The sequence below is a fragment of the Cynocephalus volans genome, chromosome 3 (assembly GCF_027409185.1).
Source record: "Cynocephalus volans isolate mCynVol1 chromosome 3, mCynVol1.pri, whole genome shotgun sequence".
Taxonomy (NCBI): Eukaryota; Metazoa; Chordata; class Mammalia; order Dermoptera; family Cynocephalidae; genus Cynocephalus; species Cynocephalus volans.
This window is the reverse complement of record NC_084462.1, coordinates 25436299-25454407: the sequence shown is the minus strand read 5'-3', so window position 1 is coordinate 25454407 and position 18109 is coordinate 25436299. Positions and strand designations below refer to the sequence as shown.

At 50.1% G+C, this 18109-nt stretch overlaps 1 protein-coding gene across 1 annotated transcript; it reads right to left on the bottom strand.

Moving 5' to 3' along the window:
• Positions 1–263: 263 nt before the first annotated feature.
• LOC134372507 (mucin-17-like) lies at positions 264–12958 on the bottom strand. The gene is made up of 12 exons (XM_063089986.1): positions 12874–12958; positions 12256–12357; positions 11630–11760; positions 11190–11248; positions 7853–8004; positions 7273–7338; positions 7003–7162; positions 5849–6010; positions 5569–5666; positions 3911–3990; positions 1934–2031; positions 264–465 (listed from the first exon to the last, which is right to left on the bottom strand). Exons 1-12 carry the CDS (start codon positions 12956–12958, stop codon positions 264–266), a joined length of 1395 nt encoding a protein of 464 aa, XP_062946056.1.
• Between the last annotated feature and the right edge of the window lie 5151 nt (positions 12959–18109).

Below are 18109 nucleotides of genomic sequence, written 5' to 3'. Positions count from 1 at the left end.
CTAATTGTGAAGGGCTGTATCAGTGAGGGCTTCCTGAACAAGTAGAATTGGAGTTTGCAGGATGGGTCAGATTCTAGAAAGGAAGATGTAGGAAGAGGAGGGTGAAGAAGCTGCAGAGCAGAGAGGTTCGCAGTTCAGCAATCCATGCAGTGGGGACGTGGCTGGAAGGAGAGATGGGGCCTGGAGGGAAGGAGTGCCCCAATTCCAGGGACTTAGAAAACCATGCTGAGGAGTCTGGATTTTACTTGAAGAGGGTGGGGGCATCAGTGTTTGGAGCAGGGGAGTGGCATAATCAGGAAGGAGATGGTGGGCTGCGGTTGGAAGGTGTGATAGCAGTAGGACAGGGCCCGAGAGAGAGCAGGTGGGTGCAGTGGGTGGCCTGAGGTGATGCCCATGAACAGACCCCCCAGGGTGTGGCAGGAGCAGCACTGAAGGGCAAGCAGTGGCAGGTGGAGTTCTGCATGACTGTGAGTGACAATGCAGGTGTCAGAGGTAAGCCCAGAGGTGTGGTCCCCAAGTTCTTCTCTGCCTTTGAGCCCTCGTCGGACCCTCCTCTCTGTGCACCAGTGTATCTACCTCCAAACGTCTCTTATGCATCTCGGTGCTTGTGGATTTCCCTGTTTCTGCAAAGTGACAGGGCCTTCCTTTCATCCTGCCCCCAATCCAACCCAGCACTCTTATATGGTTGGAGGTTGAGGAGGAAGAAGAGACTTAAATAAAGGGCTGCTGGAGAGAGAATTGTGAAGAAGGAAGCCAGTGTAACAATAGCTAATGTCCTCTCTCTTCCTCTTTATTTCTTTTAGAACTTTTAATGTGTCAGGCTTTGTTTCAAGCACTTTGCATGTTTTAACCCAGTTAATCCCATGAGCCCCACAGGGAGGACATGTGACTGACTGATGTCTAAGAACACAGGCTGGGCTACAGACTCCCCAGTGTGTAATCCTGGCTTCATGCCCACTGGCTGCATGATCTTGGGCAAGTTATTGGGTGTCTCTTGGCCTCAGTTGCCCTTGCTTGTAGACTGGGGGGTGATGAACAGTGCTTGGCACATGGTCAGTGATCACTCAGTTTTTACAGATGAGAGAACAGAGGTCCAGGGAGAAGAAGACTTTCCCAAGCTCACCCCGGCACTAAATAGCTTGCCAAGAATTGGACCTGGGCAGCCTATGTGTTTGGCTGCTCTATCTTGCCTCTCTATTGAGCAGATGGGAGGAGAGAGCAGGGAGGTGCTGAGATAGATAATGCAATTGCAGATGGGATGTGGGGGCTGCAGTGCTACTAATTAAATGCCCCCTCCCATGGCCATGAGTATCTGGGCCTGTGGGAGGTAGGAGGCAGATCTGAAAGTAAAGACATCTGGATTCAGCCCAGTTTCAGGAGCTGAGGATTTTGATGGCAAATATGGGAATGAACCAAGGGTAGGCTAAAGATTTCTCTCAGAGGAGGTCTGGAGGGAATGGCTGAGCTGAACGGTGACTGCAGGTGCTCAGAGTGTCCATGAGGGGGCAGCAGAGTCTAGGCCGTGTCTGAGATGAAGATTTGTGGGGGGAGGCCCGTGGGAGAGACCTTCTAGAACAAAATGAAGCCTGAGCTGCAGGGCCCGAATCGTAATTAAGCATCCTAAAAATGTTAAGATTGACGGTGATGAAGGGGACTTTGGAAACAACCTAGTCCTTATTTGGCAGAAGGCAAGACTGAGAGTGAGCTAAAATGGTCAAAAGATTTCACCAAATTTAACCCAGAGAGTTAATGAGAAAGCTGGAAATAGGACCCAGGACTCCATCTCTTCAGATCTGTGGGGCGAAAAAAACACAAGCTCAGATCCAGAAGGAGGACGCAGAGAACTTTGTCCTCTTCAGCAGGAAGTGAGTTCCTGCCTGGTGTGAGTGTGTGTGTGCTGGGGTTGGGGGCTGCCCCAGGCAATCTCGGGGGCCAGCGAGTGCCCCTGGCGAAGGTGAGGGAGGGGAACCCTTCCTGGCTGCAGATCTCCCTCTTGCCATCTTGAGGCCCAAACTCATCAGACCCTATGTCCTGGAGGAGAGGAGGAGAGAGGGCCCAGCAGGTGAGGTACAGGAGCATGTGTAGGGCAGCAACTGAAGGAAGGTCTGAGAACCATGAAAATTGTAACAATATTGCTTTTACAAATATTTATTATTATATTTACTAATGAAAAATCAGAACCCATAAATATAAGAACTTAAAAAATAGTCATAATCTTATACACTCAAAGATAAATGCTATAGGTTGAAAAACAGGTGGTTTCATGATGGGATGCCATAATTTATACAGGAATATTTTATAAAAGACAAAGTGCGGTCCAGCGTTGAAGGGGTCACAGGTGTAAATAAATCGGGGTGGGGCGCTGTCCTTGGTGCTGAAAAAGAGAGGAGGAACCTCTCTGGCAATGAGCAGGAAGCCTCGCCTGACGTCATGACAAGCCCACCAGAGCTTCTGTGGGGTTTCTATTTGAGAGTTTCCCAGCACTGTTGTCTCTGTCCTCTTCCTTCTTGATAAGTACAGGGATCGTTTCTCATCAAATTCCTGTAGAGTGCTCTCCATGGGAAAATGCTCCATCAAGCTTAGCTGAACTGGAATCTTCTCACTCCCAGATTTCACAGGTTCCATGCAAAATTGCCTTTGCCTTACAGTGCTGTCAAGAACACCTGAGGCCTCTGAATTTCAGTCTGAAAAGAGAGATAGAACTAGATGAGGGCCGGGTTTTGGAAGCATAAGAGGCTTGGGACTGCAGAAGTGCTTGGCTTAGAACTTGTCCTATTACCTGGAGGCTCGCACAAACCAAGTGAGCCTTCCCCTCCCTGTCAGGTGGGCTTACGGGCAGTTTGGGTAGGGATTTCACCTTTGTCCCAAGGGTCTCTCCAGGGAGTACAGCACCTGAAGCCAATCACACTTGGCATTTCTTCTGCCCTCAAATATCCATCCAGTTGAAATAATATTAAAGGGGTAATCAGGGAGTAGTCACCACTTACCCAAGTGACCAATCTTGGCCTTAATCATAGCAGGACAACCTGACATTACATACCTCTTGATGCAATAGCATTATCTATGACATAATAAAGATGTTTAAGCAGAGTCTAATCAAATCTCTAGACCTAACTTCCAGTTTATGGGAAATGCAGAGGATTGAGGGACAACTTAAATGACATCATGAGGAAATAATCAGACAAATCTGTAGTGTGAGACATTCCTCAAAACAGCCATCCTAGATTCAAATATATATATATATATAAAGGTAGGAGCCAGTTCTATATTAAAAGACCAAAGAGACATAACAAAAGTCAATGAGTGAAATTTGTTGTATCCACATTTGAAAAGGCTAGTAATAAAAGATGTCCTTGGGCTAATTGGAAAAACTGAATATCAGATGATATTGTGGAATTGCTATCACTTCACTGGGTGTAATAATGGCATTTGGCAATGTGTGCAGAAGTGTTTAGAGGTCAACTGACTTCCAAGTGGATCAGCAAATATTGGTGAATAGTTAGATAGACAGGAAGAAAGAAAATATGGCAACGTGTAAAACATTGTTAATCTAGATGGGGTATGTAAGTATTTACTGCACTATTATTTAAATTTTATGTATCCTTAAAAGTGAAAATAACTATGTAAATCAGCCATCAAGGACATACTTAAGGTGGAGGAGGGAGCCACTGAGCTTGAAGCCTCAGGGGTGGAGAGAAGATGGATTACACCTTGCTGCCCAGCTCTCCTTCCCCACCTGCCACCCCCCTCGCTAAGTTAGGCCCATTTCCTGGCAGTGTAGACCTGGGATAATCACCTGGACCCACAAACTGTAAATGTGGCTTTACTTTCCTGAGGGTCCTACCATGTAGGAGGGGAGATGGGGTGTCAGGACAAGAGAAGGCAAGAATTTCATCCCGGCCCTTCTTACCTTTTTTTCATGGTCTATGTGGCTCAGAGAGGGCTGGAAGTTACTATAGATGGAGTCTGGGTAGACGGAACCCCTGTGTTCTAGGAGGAGAAAAAGCCCCAAGGAAACAGGCAGTTAGGGAGACAAGCTTTTATCCTACCCAGTGGAGGGTGAGAGGGTTCATCCCCACTCCCAGGAAACTGAAAACCATTGAATATGTGACCACCTAAATTACCCAAGCCCAGCAGCTCCCTATACAAGCATTTTAAGGCTATAAATTTCCCTCCTAGTACAGCTGTAGCTGCATCCCACAAGTTTTGATACCAAATATTTTCTTTATTGTTCAGATCCAAGTATTTTCTAATTTCCATTATGATTTTTTATTTGGTCTGTGTTTAGAAACTTTAAAAAAATTTTCCAGAGATATGGGATTTTTGTTTTTGTTTTTCAGAAATGTTTTTGTTATTGACTTTTTTTTTTTTTGATGGCTGGCTGGTACAGGGATTGAACCCTGGCCCTTGGTGTTCTAAGCACTACACCTTAACCAACTGAGCTACCCATCCAGCCCCTTTATGTTACTGATTTCTAACTTACTTATTACGGCTGGATGTTGAAGTCTGATTTAAGTAATTTTTTTTTAATCTGTTGAGAGTTTGTTTTATGGCCTTGTATATGGCCATTCTTACAACTTTTCTATGGACTCTTTTAACCAGTGCATTGTTGAATCAGGTATTCTGTATTATGTGAAGGCTGTTAATTATTTTTTACAAAAGTTCTAAATCCTTGATTACTTGTTGTCTGCTTGATAGATCAATTACTAAGAGAGGTGTTTTTAAAAGCTCCTACCATGTTGGTGGATTTGTCAATTTTTTCTTGTAGCTTTGTCAATTTTTTTAAAAATGTATTTTGAAGTTGTACTAACAGGGCAGACAAGTTAGAGTAAGCCATTTTCCAGTGTTTGTCATTTTATCTCTAGTAATTCTTTTCAATTTAAACTTTATTTGCCTACAATGAATATAGCTACATACAGAATGCCAGACACTTTGTTTCTGTTTTGCTTTTTCCGTACTTTTGCTTTTATCCTTCCTCTGTGTTTCTGTTTTCATTTGCCACTCATTCATGGAAAAGAGCTAGATTTTTAAATCCACTCTTTGAACTGGAGTGTTTAATACACTTACACTTATGATTACTGATACATTCATGTTACTTTCTACCTTCTTATTTTGTGCTTTCTATCTGTCCTACCCTTTTCTTTTTCCCACTTTCCTGCCTTTTTGCAAATTCACTGGACCTTTTCCTCATTCGAGTCTTCCCCTTATTTGGAATTTAAAGACTCTGTTTCTAGAAATTTTAACTGTACATTTAACCTAACAAAATCGAACATTAATCTCTTTACTGGGATATGTCTCGCCAGTTAATGAGCTCACCCACTCCTAGGCACTAGTCTATGTCTATGTAGGCACAGTCTTGGGTTCTAGAGAAATCTACCACCATCAGGCAACCCGGGCCTCCCGGTGGTTTAGTCGTGCTATGCCCATGCTCTTGCCCCATCCAGGGTCTTGCAGGAGCCAGCCGTGGAGATTGGGCTTTGAATGCCTTTTGCTCCTTTAAGCCCTGGTGTCTTCCCACGTGTGTTTCCACACTGTTAGCCATCTGAGTCCAGTGAGCATGGCTGATACCTTCACCGATGTCGAAGCCAACATTTTGGAAGGTCCTAGGGGTTGGTCCACTGCCTTCTTCATGCCATTGGTAAAAACGAGACACTTTGGACTTTTGCCTATTGATAGAAACACCAGAAAAACCCATTATGGTCAGAGAACAGGGACAAGGACCCAGGGAGAAGCTACGTCCCTGCTTTCAGCTCCCCATTGTCCGCCTGGAGGATGGCATGACTGAAGACAGCAGGATCAGAGAAGGAGGAGGAACTGGAGGACGGAAGAGCAGGTGGGAGCAGCTCACCTTTCCAGCTGTCTCCTGGAGCGGCAGGCAAACACCAGGAGGATGGCCAGGAGGACCAGCAGCACCCCGCCCGCTGCCCCCAGGAGCCCATACACCAGGGTCTTCCTGATGCTCCACTGGCAGGTTTGTCCGCTATACCAGTGAGTGTCCGAGGTCGGGCAGCTGAGATGCGAAAGAAGGATCAGGTGGGAGAGAGAAATCAGAGTCAGCATTCGCCTCAGAACTGGGCCCTCCTCATGGGTGTTTAACGAGGAGAAAGTGAAGAAGAGATTGCCAGGGTGCAGAGCACGGAGCACCGAGGGGCTAGAGGACACGACGTCCAGCGTCCACGGAGCTGGTCCTTACATGGACCCAATACCTTTAGGTTTTGCCTCCAGTGGCAACCAAGACCTGGGAGAGTTTGCCCAACCCTGGGGCTTCCCTCGGCTGCACCCCAAGGACTCGAGGACCCCACAGCAACAACCCTTCCACCCACCCATTTACTGTCCTCATTTTCAGCCCTCCTTTGTATCAGAAAAAGCCGTCCCCCATCCCTGATCCAGAGCTGTCATTCCACCTGTGAAGCTCTTCCTCCCCTGAGATGCCCTCTCTAAGCCCTGTGCCTTTCCTGCCCGTGTCAGCCTGTGACCCCCTCCTCCAGGAAGCCCTCCCAGGATAACTGCTCGGACTTTCGAGCATGCGTGGCTCCCTCCCCCTCACCTGGTGCTCCAGCTCTCTCTCTTTGGTGCAGTTTCTGGTGACGGTGACTTTCTTTGCTTCCCTACCTCTGCGATTCAGCTTTACAGGCTCTCCCCCTCCCCATACAGGTGTGTGGCCTTCTTTCTCTATGTCACCAGCAGGGCATGTTCTCTCCCTGGAAGGGAGGCCCTGTCTTCCCTGTCGGTCTGGGAGCTTCCTGCGGCTGGGGCCTTCCTTCTGCCTTCTGGGAGCTTGTCACCATCCTCCACCTTGCTCAGCACAGGGTGGACACCAGGAGGGCAGCTACTGAGCTGTTCTCAGCCTGTTCTGGACCTGGCCTTGGCGCTTGTCCATGCCCCCCCTTCCCAATTCCTTTGTGGCTGGATGCATTGAGGACCCAGTCCTATAACCTTGGCTTCTGGACAGTGCCTTGAGGGGAGGAGAAGAAGGCTGGGGATGTGAGGGGGGACACTCACTAGCACCGGGGGCCACTGAGCTCCACGATGCACTCGCCGGCATTACAGTCCATGGAGGTCGTGAAGTCAGATGCGCAGGAGGAGATGCAGTATGGGTTTCCGTCCTTGTACTCCACAAAGAAGTAGTCGGCGTACGGCCCGGCCAACTTCTTGCATTCCTCTGAGGGGACATGGAGGAGCAGCTGTCATCAGGGGCTGGGACCACTGCTCCCGCTCCTCCTTGGCTCCCCCAGTTCCCCAGCCCTTCCCGAAGCCACTGGCATCACCTACCTTCAGGATCATAGTCAGTAACAACATTTAGCACCTCGGTGGCACTGGTATTGAAACACATTATGTCTGTGAAGGAGACACACAAAACCCCTTACAACAAGCTCGCTGGCATCATGACGGGTGGGCGGCGCTGAGAGGCGTGTGTGAGAGAGAGATGGGTCCCCGCACAAGTGGAATGCCAGCCTCGGGTCCCCAGAACGGGGACCTCCCAAGGGTCCTGTGCCTCCTGCGTCCTTTTCTTCTCATAACCGCCCTCCCCCACCACGACCCCCACATTGTTCACAGTGCTTAGAAGAATCGCTGTGTAACAAGTCACACCAGTCCTCACTTTCCTGAATACTGGCCCCATGGGACTTGGCCTGCGTGTGTACCTGGCTCTGCATCCTCCTTTCCAAGGCTCTCTTGGAATCTGCCAGGCTTGGCTTCGGGGCTGATTCCTGGATCCCAGTGCTCTCCCCTTCTCTCCATCTGCCTTACTCCCCTCCCCCACCCCAGGAGCAAAGTGGGCTGGAGGATGTCGTGGGTGAAAAATTCTCTGAAGGCCCCCCTCTCTTCCCTCCCTGGAAGCCTGGGCAGTTACCTTTGCAGGTATAAATATCGCCTATTTGCACTCGGGTCACATAGGTGATGTTCTCTTTCACCTTCTGGGCAGCCTTGTCTAAGACTTCCTTGAATTCCGGGGTGTAGTTGGTGCTGAGGAAGACCGTGTGCTCCACCACCACACTGCCTTCCCTGAAGAAGGAGCAGAGGCATCCGTGGGTCTCCTCCCACAGTGGGATTTTGTGATCATCTCTCCCACCCCTGCCCCAGGCAGGCATCACCCTCTCTGCTCCCATGCGAAGGCAGAGCTGGGGGGAGGGGACGGTTAAAACGAGGGCCCTACACCTGCGGGTGCATGCTCTGTTCCAGGCACTTCACTGTAAGACTTCATATAATGGCCTACGCATAAGAGAACAGTTCTGCAAAGGTCAGGCTCTCAGAAGCCCGGGGAAGGCTCAGCAGATAAAGATGGACGACAGAGGGATGGGGACCCTGGAGGAGGCCATCCTTATGTTGTCACTAGATGTATTCAAGCAGGAGACTGGGCAGCCCCTGGCAAGGTATCCTGAAGGAGTCTCAGGCCATGAAGTAGGAGGTCAGGTCACAGCAGGGCCTCTTACAGGGGTCAGGACTCCCTAGGGAGAGCTGCAGGAGGTCTGTCATCCTCTTATGACTATGCAAAAATCTGAAGGTGCATACGTGCATTTTTTTCTAATCGCACACATTTTTGTCAATTCTAAAATGTTGTCTGACAGCCAAAAGTCTCTCCCAAGACTTAGGACTTAATCTGCTTAGGACTCAGGAGCCACAGGCAGTGCCATCAGAAGAGCGGCCTCCAAATGTCGAATTTCGCAGCCCATAGCACAGCCTACCACTCATTTTCCTCTTCTCAGCTTGAACCCCCAGTTAGAGGGTGGAGCTTCTGTGTTTGCAAAAAAGAATGGAAATCCCTTTATGTCCACAAGCTTGTATTCCAGGATACAAATTGTTTCTCTCCCACCAGGGAAGGGGTTATTTGCACAGGAATGAGCACTTTCTTGGTTTAACAATACAGTGAAAGCCCAGCCTTCCTATGATCACAATCCAAGATTCCTAAACACTGGAAGACAGAGGCACTCTCTTTTCCTTTCTTTCTCCTTAATGCTACATTCAGAGCCTTAAATATAAATACATTTGGGGGAGTTACTCATAGGAGAACATTAGAATTAAACTAACAGGTAGAATAATAGAACAATATATCACATAACAATATATAGGATGTCATATTGTTATCGAAATAATATATATAATATAACATAAAAATAGTATAATTAGAACCACTCATAGAATAACATCAGATTTAAAAGGGATCAGGAGATCTTTTCGTTCAAGGCCAACTTCCACAATAAGAAAGTGACGTTCCCAAGAAGCCAGGCTTCATTCCTGCCTCTTAGAAAGGCATCACATCCTAGGAGTTAGAAGATGGAAGTAAAACCCTGGCAGTGGGGCCGAGCCCGTGGCGCACTTGGTAGAGTGCTGCGCTGGCAGCGCGGCGACGCTCCCGCCGCAGGTTCGGATCCTATATAGGACTGACCGGTGCACTCACTGGCTGAGTGCCGGTCACGAAAAAACGACAAAAAAAAAAAAAAAAAAAAACCCTGGCAGTGGCCCTAAATAGCAGTGTGACCATTGGCCAGTCACTGGGCCTCACGGGGCTTTAACTTCCTCATCGGCACAGTGAGGGGCTGGACAGACAGATGGTTCCAGAGCCCCTCTTTCCATGCTATGGCAGTGGATGCTTCTCACTTCTAATCTGCCCACTCCCAGACCTCTATGGAGCTGCTCTCTGGGCAAGAATCACTTTCCTGCTGGGGATTTCCCAGTAGCCCTCAGAGCCCAGCTCCTCCTCCATCTGGCCTGGGCAGATGGAGTAGATGGAAACACGGGGTGTACACCTGATAGCTACAGGGCTCACAGGGGGCTTGTGGTGGGTCAACCCAGGGAGGACAGCCCCGGGAAACCGTCAGGCACAGGCTGAGACCAAAAATGTAAGGCCACAGACTCAGTGCCTCAAGAGCCCTCTGTTCCCCTCTCCTTTGAAAATAAGGATCAGAACTGGCCCTACAGACCCCCACTCCCACCAAGGGGACAAAAGAAAGCCCTACAGAGTCAGCGTTAGATAAGCATGAGTGGGCTCTGTTTTGTTTTGTGGCGTCTGGCCAGTACAGGTTTCCGAACCCTTGACCTTGGTGTTACCAACACCCCACTCTAACCAAGTGAGCTAACCAGCCAGCCCTCAGGGTTAGACAGAATTGAGAGAGAAAGATGGACAGAGGCTGTTCGACTCTCGTTGTTTTTCTATAGTTTTTATGCCATTCCATTTCCTATTGATTGTTAAGTTCCTTTTGAAAATTATCAATCATGACTCTGATAAACCATGAGAAGAGATCTTCCCCCTGGATGGTGAGGGACGCATGCAAGCCCTGTCAGCTGGCACCATTCAAAGGGTTTCACAAAGTTGGGGTCGACAATAGGGGAAAGATTCTGTGGGGACAGAATAGAATAGGTGAGTGGAAGTGAATACAGGAAGATTGTGGCCTCGGAAACCCTTTTTGTCCTGGTTTCCCCTTCTCCTGCTAAATGATTGAGCTTAATCTCTGGAGACTATTGGGGTGTCCATCATGCAAGCTGTAGCTTCCAGGTTTTCTGGTTTGTCGTCCCTAACATAATGGGACTTCTATTTGAATCTTGGCCCTGCCACTCTATAACCGACCCCTCAGGCAAGTCATTACATCTCTCTGAGTCTCAGTTTTTTCAGCTGCATGGTGGGAACAGTCCTGCTGGCCTCCCTCATAGGGCCATTATAAGATTTCAATGGGAAAATGTATGTGAAATTATTGTTGGGGAGGGTGTAATGGGCTGAATTGTGTCCCTCCCAAATTCATATGTTGAAGCTCTAACCCCCAGAACCTCAGACTGACTGTATTTGGAGATAAGGCCTTTAAAAAGATGATTAATTTAAATGAGGCTGTCAGGGTGGGCCCTAATCCAATCCAACTGGTGTCCATATAAGAAGAGGAAATTTGAACACACAAGAGATGGCAGGGAAGTTCACACACAGAGGAAAGACCATGCGAGGACACAGCAAGAAGGCGGCCATCTGCAAATCAAGGAGAGAGACCTCAGCAGAAACCAAACCCACCACCACCTTGATCTTGGACTTCCAGCCTCCAGAACTGTGAAGGATAAATTTCTGTTGTTTAAGCCCCCCAATCTGTGGTACTCTGTTATAGCATCCCTAGCAGACTAGCCCAGGAGACATAGTTACAGTTGCCTTTATAACTATGGCTATTGCTCCTGCTCCAGAGACCCTCTTCCTACGAGCCTCAGATACTCACGTCAGACTTGTGATGTTCACCCCGTCATACTCAGGGATCCCACTGTAGGCAATATTCATCTGAAAGGCAAGGGGCCACTGTGTCATCCCAGAGGTCCCACCTTGGGGCCTGACAGGCTTTTCTGTGCAACGTCAGGAGGGTGGAGGATGACTTCCTGTCCCACCGTCTCCCCTTGTCTGCACCCTGAGCTGGCAGGTAGCACACTGGCCAAATGTAGTGGTCCCTTCCCAGAAACCAGCCCCACCCCTGGCCCCCACAGCCTCAGGTGGGAGCTTGCTTCATCTTTCACTTCCCTCACGGGCAAGTCCTGAGGACACGGGGGAGCTGAGAAGCTTGCATGTGTCTAGAAAGAGAGTGGGCCCTCAGCTGCTTTCTGAACCCCTACAGACTCCCCCCAGGAGGGACTGAGCGGCCAAGGGGACTGGCTCTCCCAGTCTTACCTGTTTTGTGAAAGTCTCATTGAACTTCTGGAATTCCTCAGAAGACCGGTTTTGTAGTGCAATGGTGTACACCTCACTAGTCACTGTCACTGTCAAGTTCACCAGGGCAGAGACTGTCTTCGGCGGTTGCCCTGAGCAGGGTGGACAGCAGTAGCAGTTACTGAGCAAAGCGTCCCCTGTGCTCCCGCCCCAGGAGACCCGCACTCCCAGCATCTCCACCCTGGGCCTCCCCTGCTCCCTGCTCCTACCCTTCTGTCTCCCCAGAGTACCCCTGGAGGGAGGGGGACACACACTGCATTCCTCATGGCTTAGGGATGGAGCCCAAGGGATATTGGGTCTCATAATGGCTTAGAGAATTCCACACGTTTTGCCTTCTACTGCGTCATGCACTCACTAATTTCGAGTGTATTTTATGACAAAATTCTGTGCCAAATTTGCATTTTGTTCCAAAATACATCTTCTTGTTTTATTCACTTTTTAATGTTTTCACTCTCTTACCACTGGGTAAAAAAATATGGCCCAGAAGAGGCCACATTCCCAGCCACGCACTGAGGTGGGGCGGGAACGGTGCTGGCGTGGAGGCTGAGCACAGCGCTGCAAGGGGAAGGCCCTGGGGTCCCGCTCACCTATGTCGATGCTGGGGTACACGTTCTCACAGTTTTTTCCATAGAATTGGGTGGGGCACTGGCACTTGAGCCCATCCCAGTTGCCTCCGTTCTGGCAGGGCCCTGGAAGAAACAACCGCTGCTCAACCACACGTATTGGCCCAGCACTGTATAGCTTGCGATGTTTTCACAGACACTGTCTGATTTGATATTTTCATGAGACAATGACATGCACACGACAGTCTCATCCCTACTTTACAGACAGGAGAAATGAGGTGGAGACAGACTGAGAGAACCAACCTAGATTCCACCCAGACTGACAAAAAGCTTTGTCATTGTCCCACGAGACCCGCTTCAGGAGACATGCTGGAAATTGTTACCATTATGAATGCTAATAATTCCTTCTTAACTTACTGGGATGGGGAGTTTGAGGGAGGAGTATAGATCTCAGTTTAAATAGATAGGAAGTGGTTATGGACAATATCCCGACATCTGTGCCAGACAACCTGGAAAACCTAAAGCTCTGTTCTCTTTGACTTTTCTTGAAAATCGCTGTGCCTGTGTAGACCCGTGCTCAAGGTGTGTTTTGTTCGGGGAGGCACAGGAGTTATGCATATACTCCACAGAGACCTGCCGCACCTCTGCCCACCAGACTCAGAGCAGGGGCCCCACCCGTGGCAGCCACATCATGCAGCCTCTGTTTATAGACCTTTGTCCAAGACATTTGGGAAGCATGGAAGGGATAAATCAAGAGTGCAGGGCACACTGGAGACCCATAAATCCTAAATCAGGCTCATTCTCTCTCTGTCATTCCTGAGGTCGGCCAGACCTGATCTAAGTGCCCAAGCACCTGCTCCCTAGCAGTCTACAGGCAAGACCAGGCTCTGGTGGTAGGAGGAAGACAGAAGGGGGACCATCTGCCTTCAGAGAGGTGGCCAACACCAGATTGTGGAAGCAGTGGCAGTGCAGCCACCTGGCATTTGCTGAGATTCCTGTGACACTTCTTGGGGACACAAGGTCCAGATCTCCCACCTGAGGATGCTCAGGTCCCCACCTGAGAATCAAAGAGCTCAGTAAGAGGAACACATGTTGGAGAGAAACCAGAAAATGAAGCCACACTATAGGAAGGCCATGCAAAGTAGAACTCAAGAGAGGAAGGAATCACAAAGCCCTGAGCAAATGGAGCAGCCACAAGCTGAAAAACCGCCTTTCAACTTTATCAATTCAAGACCACGTTGTGCAGGGCCCAAGGCAGATAAGGATCACAGATCTGTGAGCATGTCTGTGGCTCACATCAGCCAATAAGTGTCTTCCAGTATTGTAATTGGTATACTTTCCTCACTGCATGCCAGAAATCTCTTCTCAACCTGGAAAGAGGATAATTGTATCATACCAGTGAGAGCACAGTAGCAGGCCCAACGCTAACCATAGGAAAGAGAGCCGAGAGAAAGCTCCATAGTCCAAGAAGAGAGGGGGAGACCTAAAGACAAAGAAGCACCCCTAGACATGGAGATGGAGTTGAGAGCTGATAGAAGGGAAGAAACTTCCTTTGCCTCTGCAGTGGGTGTTCGGGGAGATAGGAAAAAACAAAAGACAAGCAAATGGCAGGAGGAATCATTGCCAAAAGTAAACATGAATAATATTTACAACAACCTAATACAAAAAAATAAGAAAAAGAAAAAAAGACCAATGTAAATATGAATGAGGTCAATGGGAAAAAAGACTTTAAAGAGTGACTGCTAAGAAAAATGCAGAGATAATGACAAGCCCTACAAAAGGCTAGGGGACAGAGACTTGCAGAATACAAAAGAGAGGAAACAGGATGGAAAAGTTTAAGAAGAAAACCACAAGGGGGTGGGGAGGGGTTGAGGGTGGACAAGAAATGTAGATTGAAAACGAGAATTCAAGACACCACTTACCAGCTGTGGTTGCTGCAGAGCTGGCAGTAGAGCTGGGGGTGGTGGGGAAGGAGCTGAAGACAGGCCTGGTAGCACTGGCTCTGCTGCTCTGAGTCTGGGAAGAGAAAAGAGGGGGCCGGGAAGAAATAATGGAACTCAGAGCTGCAGAGGAGGTGCGGGCCTGTGTGGCTGTAGTCCCAGATGTGGTAGGGAGAAGAGAAGTTACTGAAGATGTGGTGGCCTCTGTGGTTGATGGAATATAGGTGCCAGTCTCACTGGGAGATAGTAAAGATGTGCTGGCCTTTACAGTTGCTGTCCCAGGGGTGGCAGTGACACTAGAAGTTACTGACGCTGTGCTTGCCTCTGTACTTATTTCCCCAGGTGTGGAAGTGCCACGAGGAGTTCCTGAAGATGGAGTAGATGCAGTAGCTGTTTTCCCAGGACTGGTCGTGTCACCAGAAGTTAAAGAAGATTCGGTGGCCTCTGTAGTCGCTGTCCTAGAGGTGGCAGTTGCACTGGCAGTTACTGAAGATGTGGTGGCCTCCGTGGTTGTCGTCCCTGGGGTGGCAGTGTCAGTAGGAATGCCTGAAGATGTGGTGTCCTCTGTGGCTGTCTTCCCCGAGGTGGCAGTATCACTGGGGGTTGCTGAGGAGTTGGTGGCCTCTATAGTTGTATGCACAGGGGTGTTGGTGTCACCAGGAGTAACTGAAGTTGTGCTGACCTGTGTAGTTACTGTCCCGGGGGTGGCAGTGATACTCGAAGTTCCTGAAGTTGTGCTGCCCTCTGGGGTTGCTGTCCCAGGGGCGGAGGTGTCGCCAGGAGGCACTGAAGATGTGGTGGCCTCTGCAGTTGTTCCTAGGGTGGAGGTAACGCCAGCAGGCACTGAAGATGTGGTGGCCTCTGCAGTTGTTGTTCCTGGGGTGGAGGTATCGCCAGCAGGCACTGAAGATGTGGTGGCCTCTGCAGTTGTGGTCCCAGGGATGGCAGTGACAGTAGAAGTCAGTGCAGTTGGGCGGCCCTCTGCAGTTGTTGTCCCAGTGGAGGCAGTGTCCGTAGGACTTACTGAAGATGAGCTGACCACGGTAAATATTGTCACAGTGGTTGCAGTGTCACCAGGAATTACTGAAGGCGTGGTGGCCCCTGTAGTGCTCGTCCCTGGGGTGGCGGTGACACGAGAAGATACTGAAGGTGTGCTGACCTCTATGGTTGTTGTCCCACGGTTGGCATCTTCACTAGGAGTTGCTGAAGATGTGGTGGCCTGTGTACTTCGTATCCCAGAGGTGGCAGTGTCACTAGGAGTTACTGAAGATATGGTGGCCTCTGCAGTTGTCTTCCCCGGGGTGGCAGTATCAGTATGGGTTACTGAAGATGTGCTGGCCTTTGTAGTTGTTGTTCCAGGGGTGGCGGTGACACTAGAAGTTACTGACGCTGTGCTTGCCTCTGTAGTTGTTGCCCCAGGTGTGGAAGTGTCACTAGGAGTTCCTGAAGATGGGGTAGATGCTATGGCTGCTTTCCCAGGACTGGTAGTGTCACCAGAAGTGATAGAAGATGTGGTGGCCTCTGTAGTTGCTGTCCTAGAGGTGGCAGTCTCATGAGGACTCACTGCAGAAGTGGTAGCCTCCGTGGTTGTTGTCCCTCGGGTGGCAGTGTCACTAGGAGTGACTGAAGATGTGGTGGCCTCGGCGGTTGTTGTGCCCGTGGTGGTAGTGCGACCAGAAGTCACGGCCGACACGGTGGCCTCTGCAGTTGTCTTCCCCGGGATGGCAGTATCACTTGGAGTTACTGAAGATGTGGTGGCCTGTGCCGTCGTTTGTCCAGGGGTGGAAGTGTCGCTTGAAGTTGCTGAAGTTGTGAAGGCCTTTGCAGTTGCTGTCCCAGGGGTGGCAGTGACACTAGAAGTTACTGACGCTGTGCTTGCCTCTGTACTTGTTTCCCCAGGTGTGGAAGTGCCACGAGGAGTTCCTGAAGATGGAGTAGATGCAGTAGCTGTTTTCCCAGGACTGGTTGTGTCACCAGAAGTTAAAGAAGATTCGGTGGCCTCTGTAGTCGCTGTCCTAGAGGTGGCAGTCGCACTGGCAGTTACTGAAGATGTGGTGGCCTCCGTGGTTGTCGTCCCTGGGGTGGCAGTGTCAGTAGGAATGCCTGAAGATGTGGTGTCCTCTGTGGCTGTCTTCCCCGAGGTGGCAGTATCACTGGGGGTTGCTGAGGAGTTGGTGGCCTCTATAGTTGTATGCACAGGGGTGTTGGTGTCACCAGGAGTAACTGAAGTTGTGCTGACCTGTGTAGTTACTGTCCCGGGGGTGGCAGTGATACTCGAAGTTCCTGAAGTTGTGCTGCCCTCTGGGGTTGCTGTCCCAGGGGCGGAGGTGTCGCCAGGAGGCACTGAAGATGTGGTGGCCTCTGCAGTTGTTGTTCCTGGGGTGGAGGTAACGCCAGCAGGCACTGAAGATGTGGTGGCCTCTGCAGTTGTTGTTCCTGAGGTGGAGGTATCGCCAGCAGGCACTGAAGATGTGGTGGCCTCTGCAGTTGTGGTCCCAGGGATGGCAGTGACAGTAGAAGTCAGTGCAGTTGGGCTGCCCTCTGCAGTTGTTGTCCCAGTGGAGGCAGCGTCCGTAGGACTTACTGAAGATGAGCTGACCACGGTAAATATTGTCCCAGTGGTTGCAGTGTCACCAGGAATTACTGAAGGCGTGGTGGCCCCTGTAGTGCTCGTCCCTGGGGTGGCGGTGACACGAGAAGATACTGAAGGTGTGCTGACCTCTATGGTTGTTGTCCCACGGTTGGCATCTTCACTAGGAGTTGCTGAAGATGTGGTGGCCTGTGTACTTCGTATCCCAGAGGTGGCAGTGTCACTAGGAGTTACTGAAGATATGGTGGCCTCTGCAGTTGTCTTCCCCGGGGTGGCAGTATCAGTATGGGTTACTGAAGATGTGCTGGCCTTTGTAGTTGTTGTTCCAGGGGTGGCGGTGACACTAGAAGTTACTGACGCTGTGCTTGCCTCTGTAGTTGTTGCCCCAGGTGTGGAAGTGTCACTAGGAGTTCCTGAAGATGGGGTAGATGCTATGGCTGCTTTCCCAGGACTGGTAGTGTCACCAGAAGTGATAGAAGATGTGGTGGCCTCTGTAGTTGCTGTCCTAGAGGTGGCAGTCTCATGAGGACTCACTGCAGAAGTGGTAGCCTCCGTGGTTGTTGTCCCTGGGGTGGCAGTGTCACTAGGAGTGACTGAAGATGTGGTGGCCTCGGCGGTTGTGGTGCCCGTGGTGGTAGTGCGACCAGAAGTCACGGCCGACACGGTGGCCTCTGCAGTTGTCTTCCCCGGGATTTCAGTATCACTTGGAGTTACTGAAGATGTGGTGGCCTGTGCCGTCGTTTGCCCAGGGGTGGAAGTGCCGCTTGAAGTTGCTGAAGTTGTGAAGGCCTTTGCAGTTGCTGTCCCAGGGGTGGCAGTGACACTAGAAGTTACTGACGCTGTGCTTGCCTCTGTACTTGTTTCCCCAGGTGTGGAAGTGCCACGAGGAGTTCCTGAAGATGGAGTAGATGCAGTAGCTGTTTTCCCAGGACTGGTCGTGTCACCAGAAGTTAAAGAAGATTCGGTGGCCTCTGTAGTCGCTGTCCCAGAGGTGGCAGTCGCACTGGCAGTTACTGAAGATGTGGTGGCCTCCGTGGTTGTCGTCCCTGGGGTGGCAGTGTCAGTAGGAATGCCTGAAGATGTGGTGTCCTCTGTGGCTGTCTTCCCCGAGGTGGCAGTATCACTGGGGGTTGCTGAGGAGTTGGTGGCCTCTATAGTTGTATGCACAGGGGTGTTGGTGTCACCAGGAGTAACTGAAGTTGTGCTGACCTGTGTAGTTACCGTCCTGGGGGTGGCAGTGATACTCGAAGTTCCTGAAGTTGTGCTGCCCTCTGGGGTTGCTGTCCCAGGGGCGGAGGTGTCGCCAGGAGGCACTGAAGATGTGGTGGCCTCTGCAGTTGTTGTTCCT

Excerpts from the sequence above, each read along its gene's own strand:
- LOC134372507 (XM_063089986.1), bottom strand. The coding sequence starts at position 12,958 with ATGTCTTGGACAAAGGTCTATAAACAGAGGCTGCATGATGTGGCTGCC. Across the intron at positions 11,249-11,629 it reads ATGAGACTTTCACAAAACAG|ATGAATATTGCCTACAGTGG; the intron begins GTAAGACTGGGA and ends CTTGCCTTTCAG. Across the intron at positions 5,667-5,848 it reads TCCAGGAGACAGCTGGAAAG|GCAAAAGTCCAAAGTGTCTC; the intron begins GTGAGCTGCTCC and ends TTCTATCAATAG.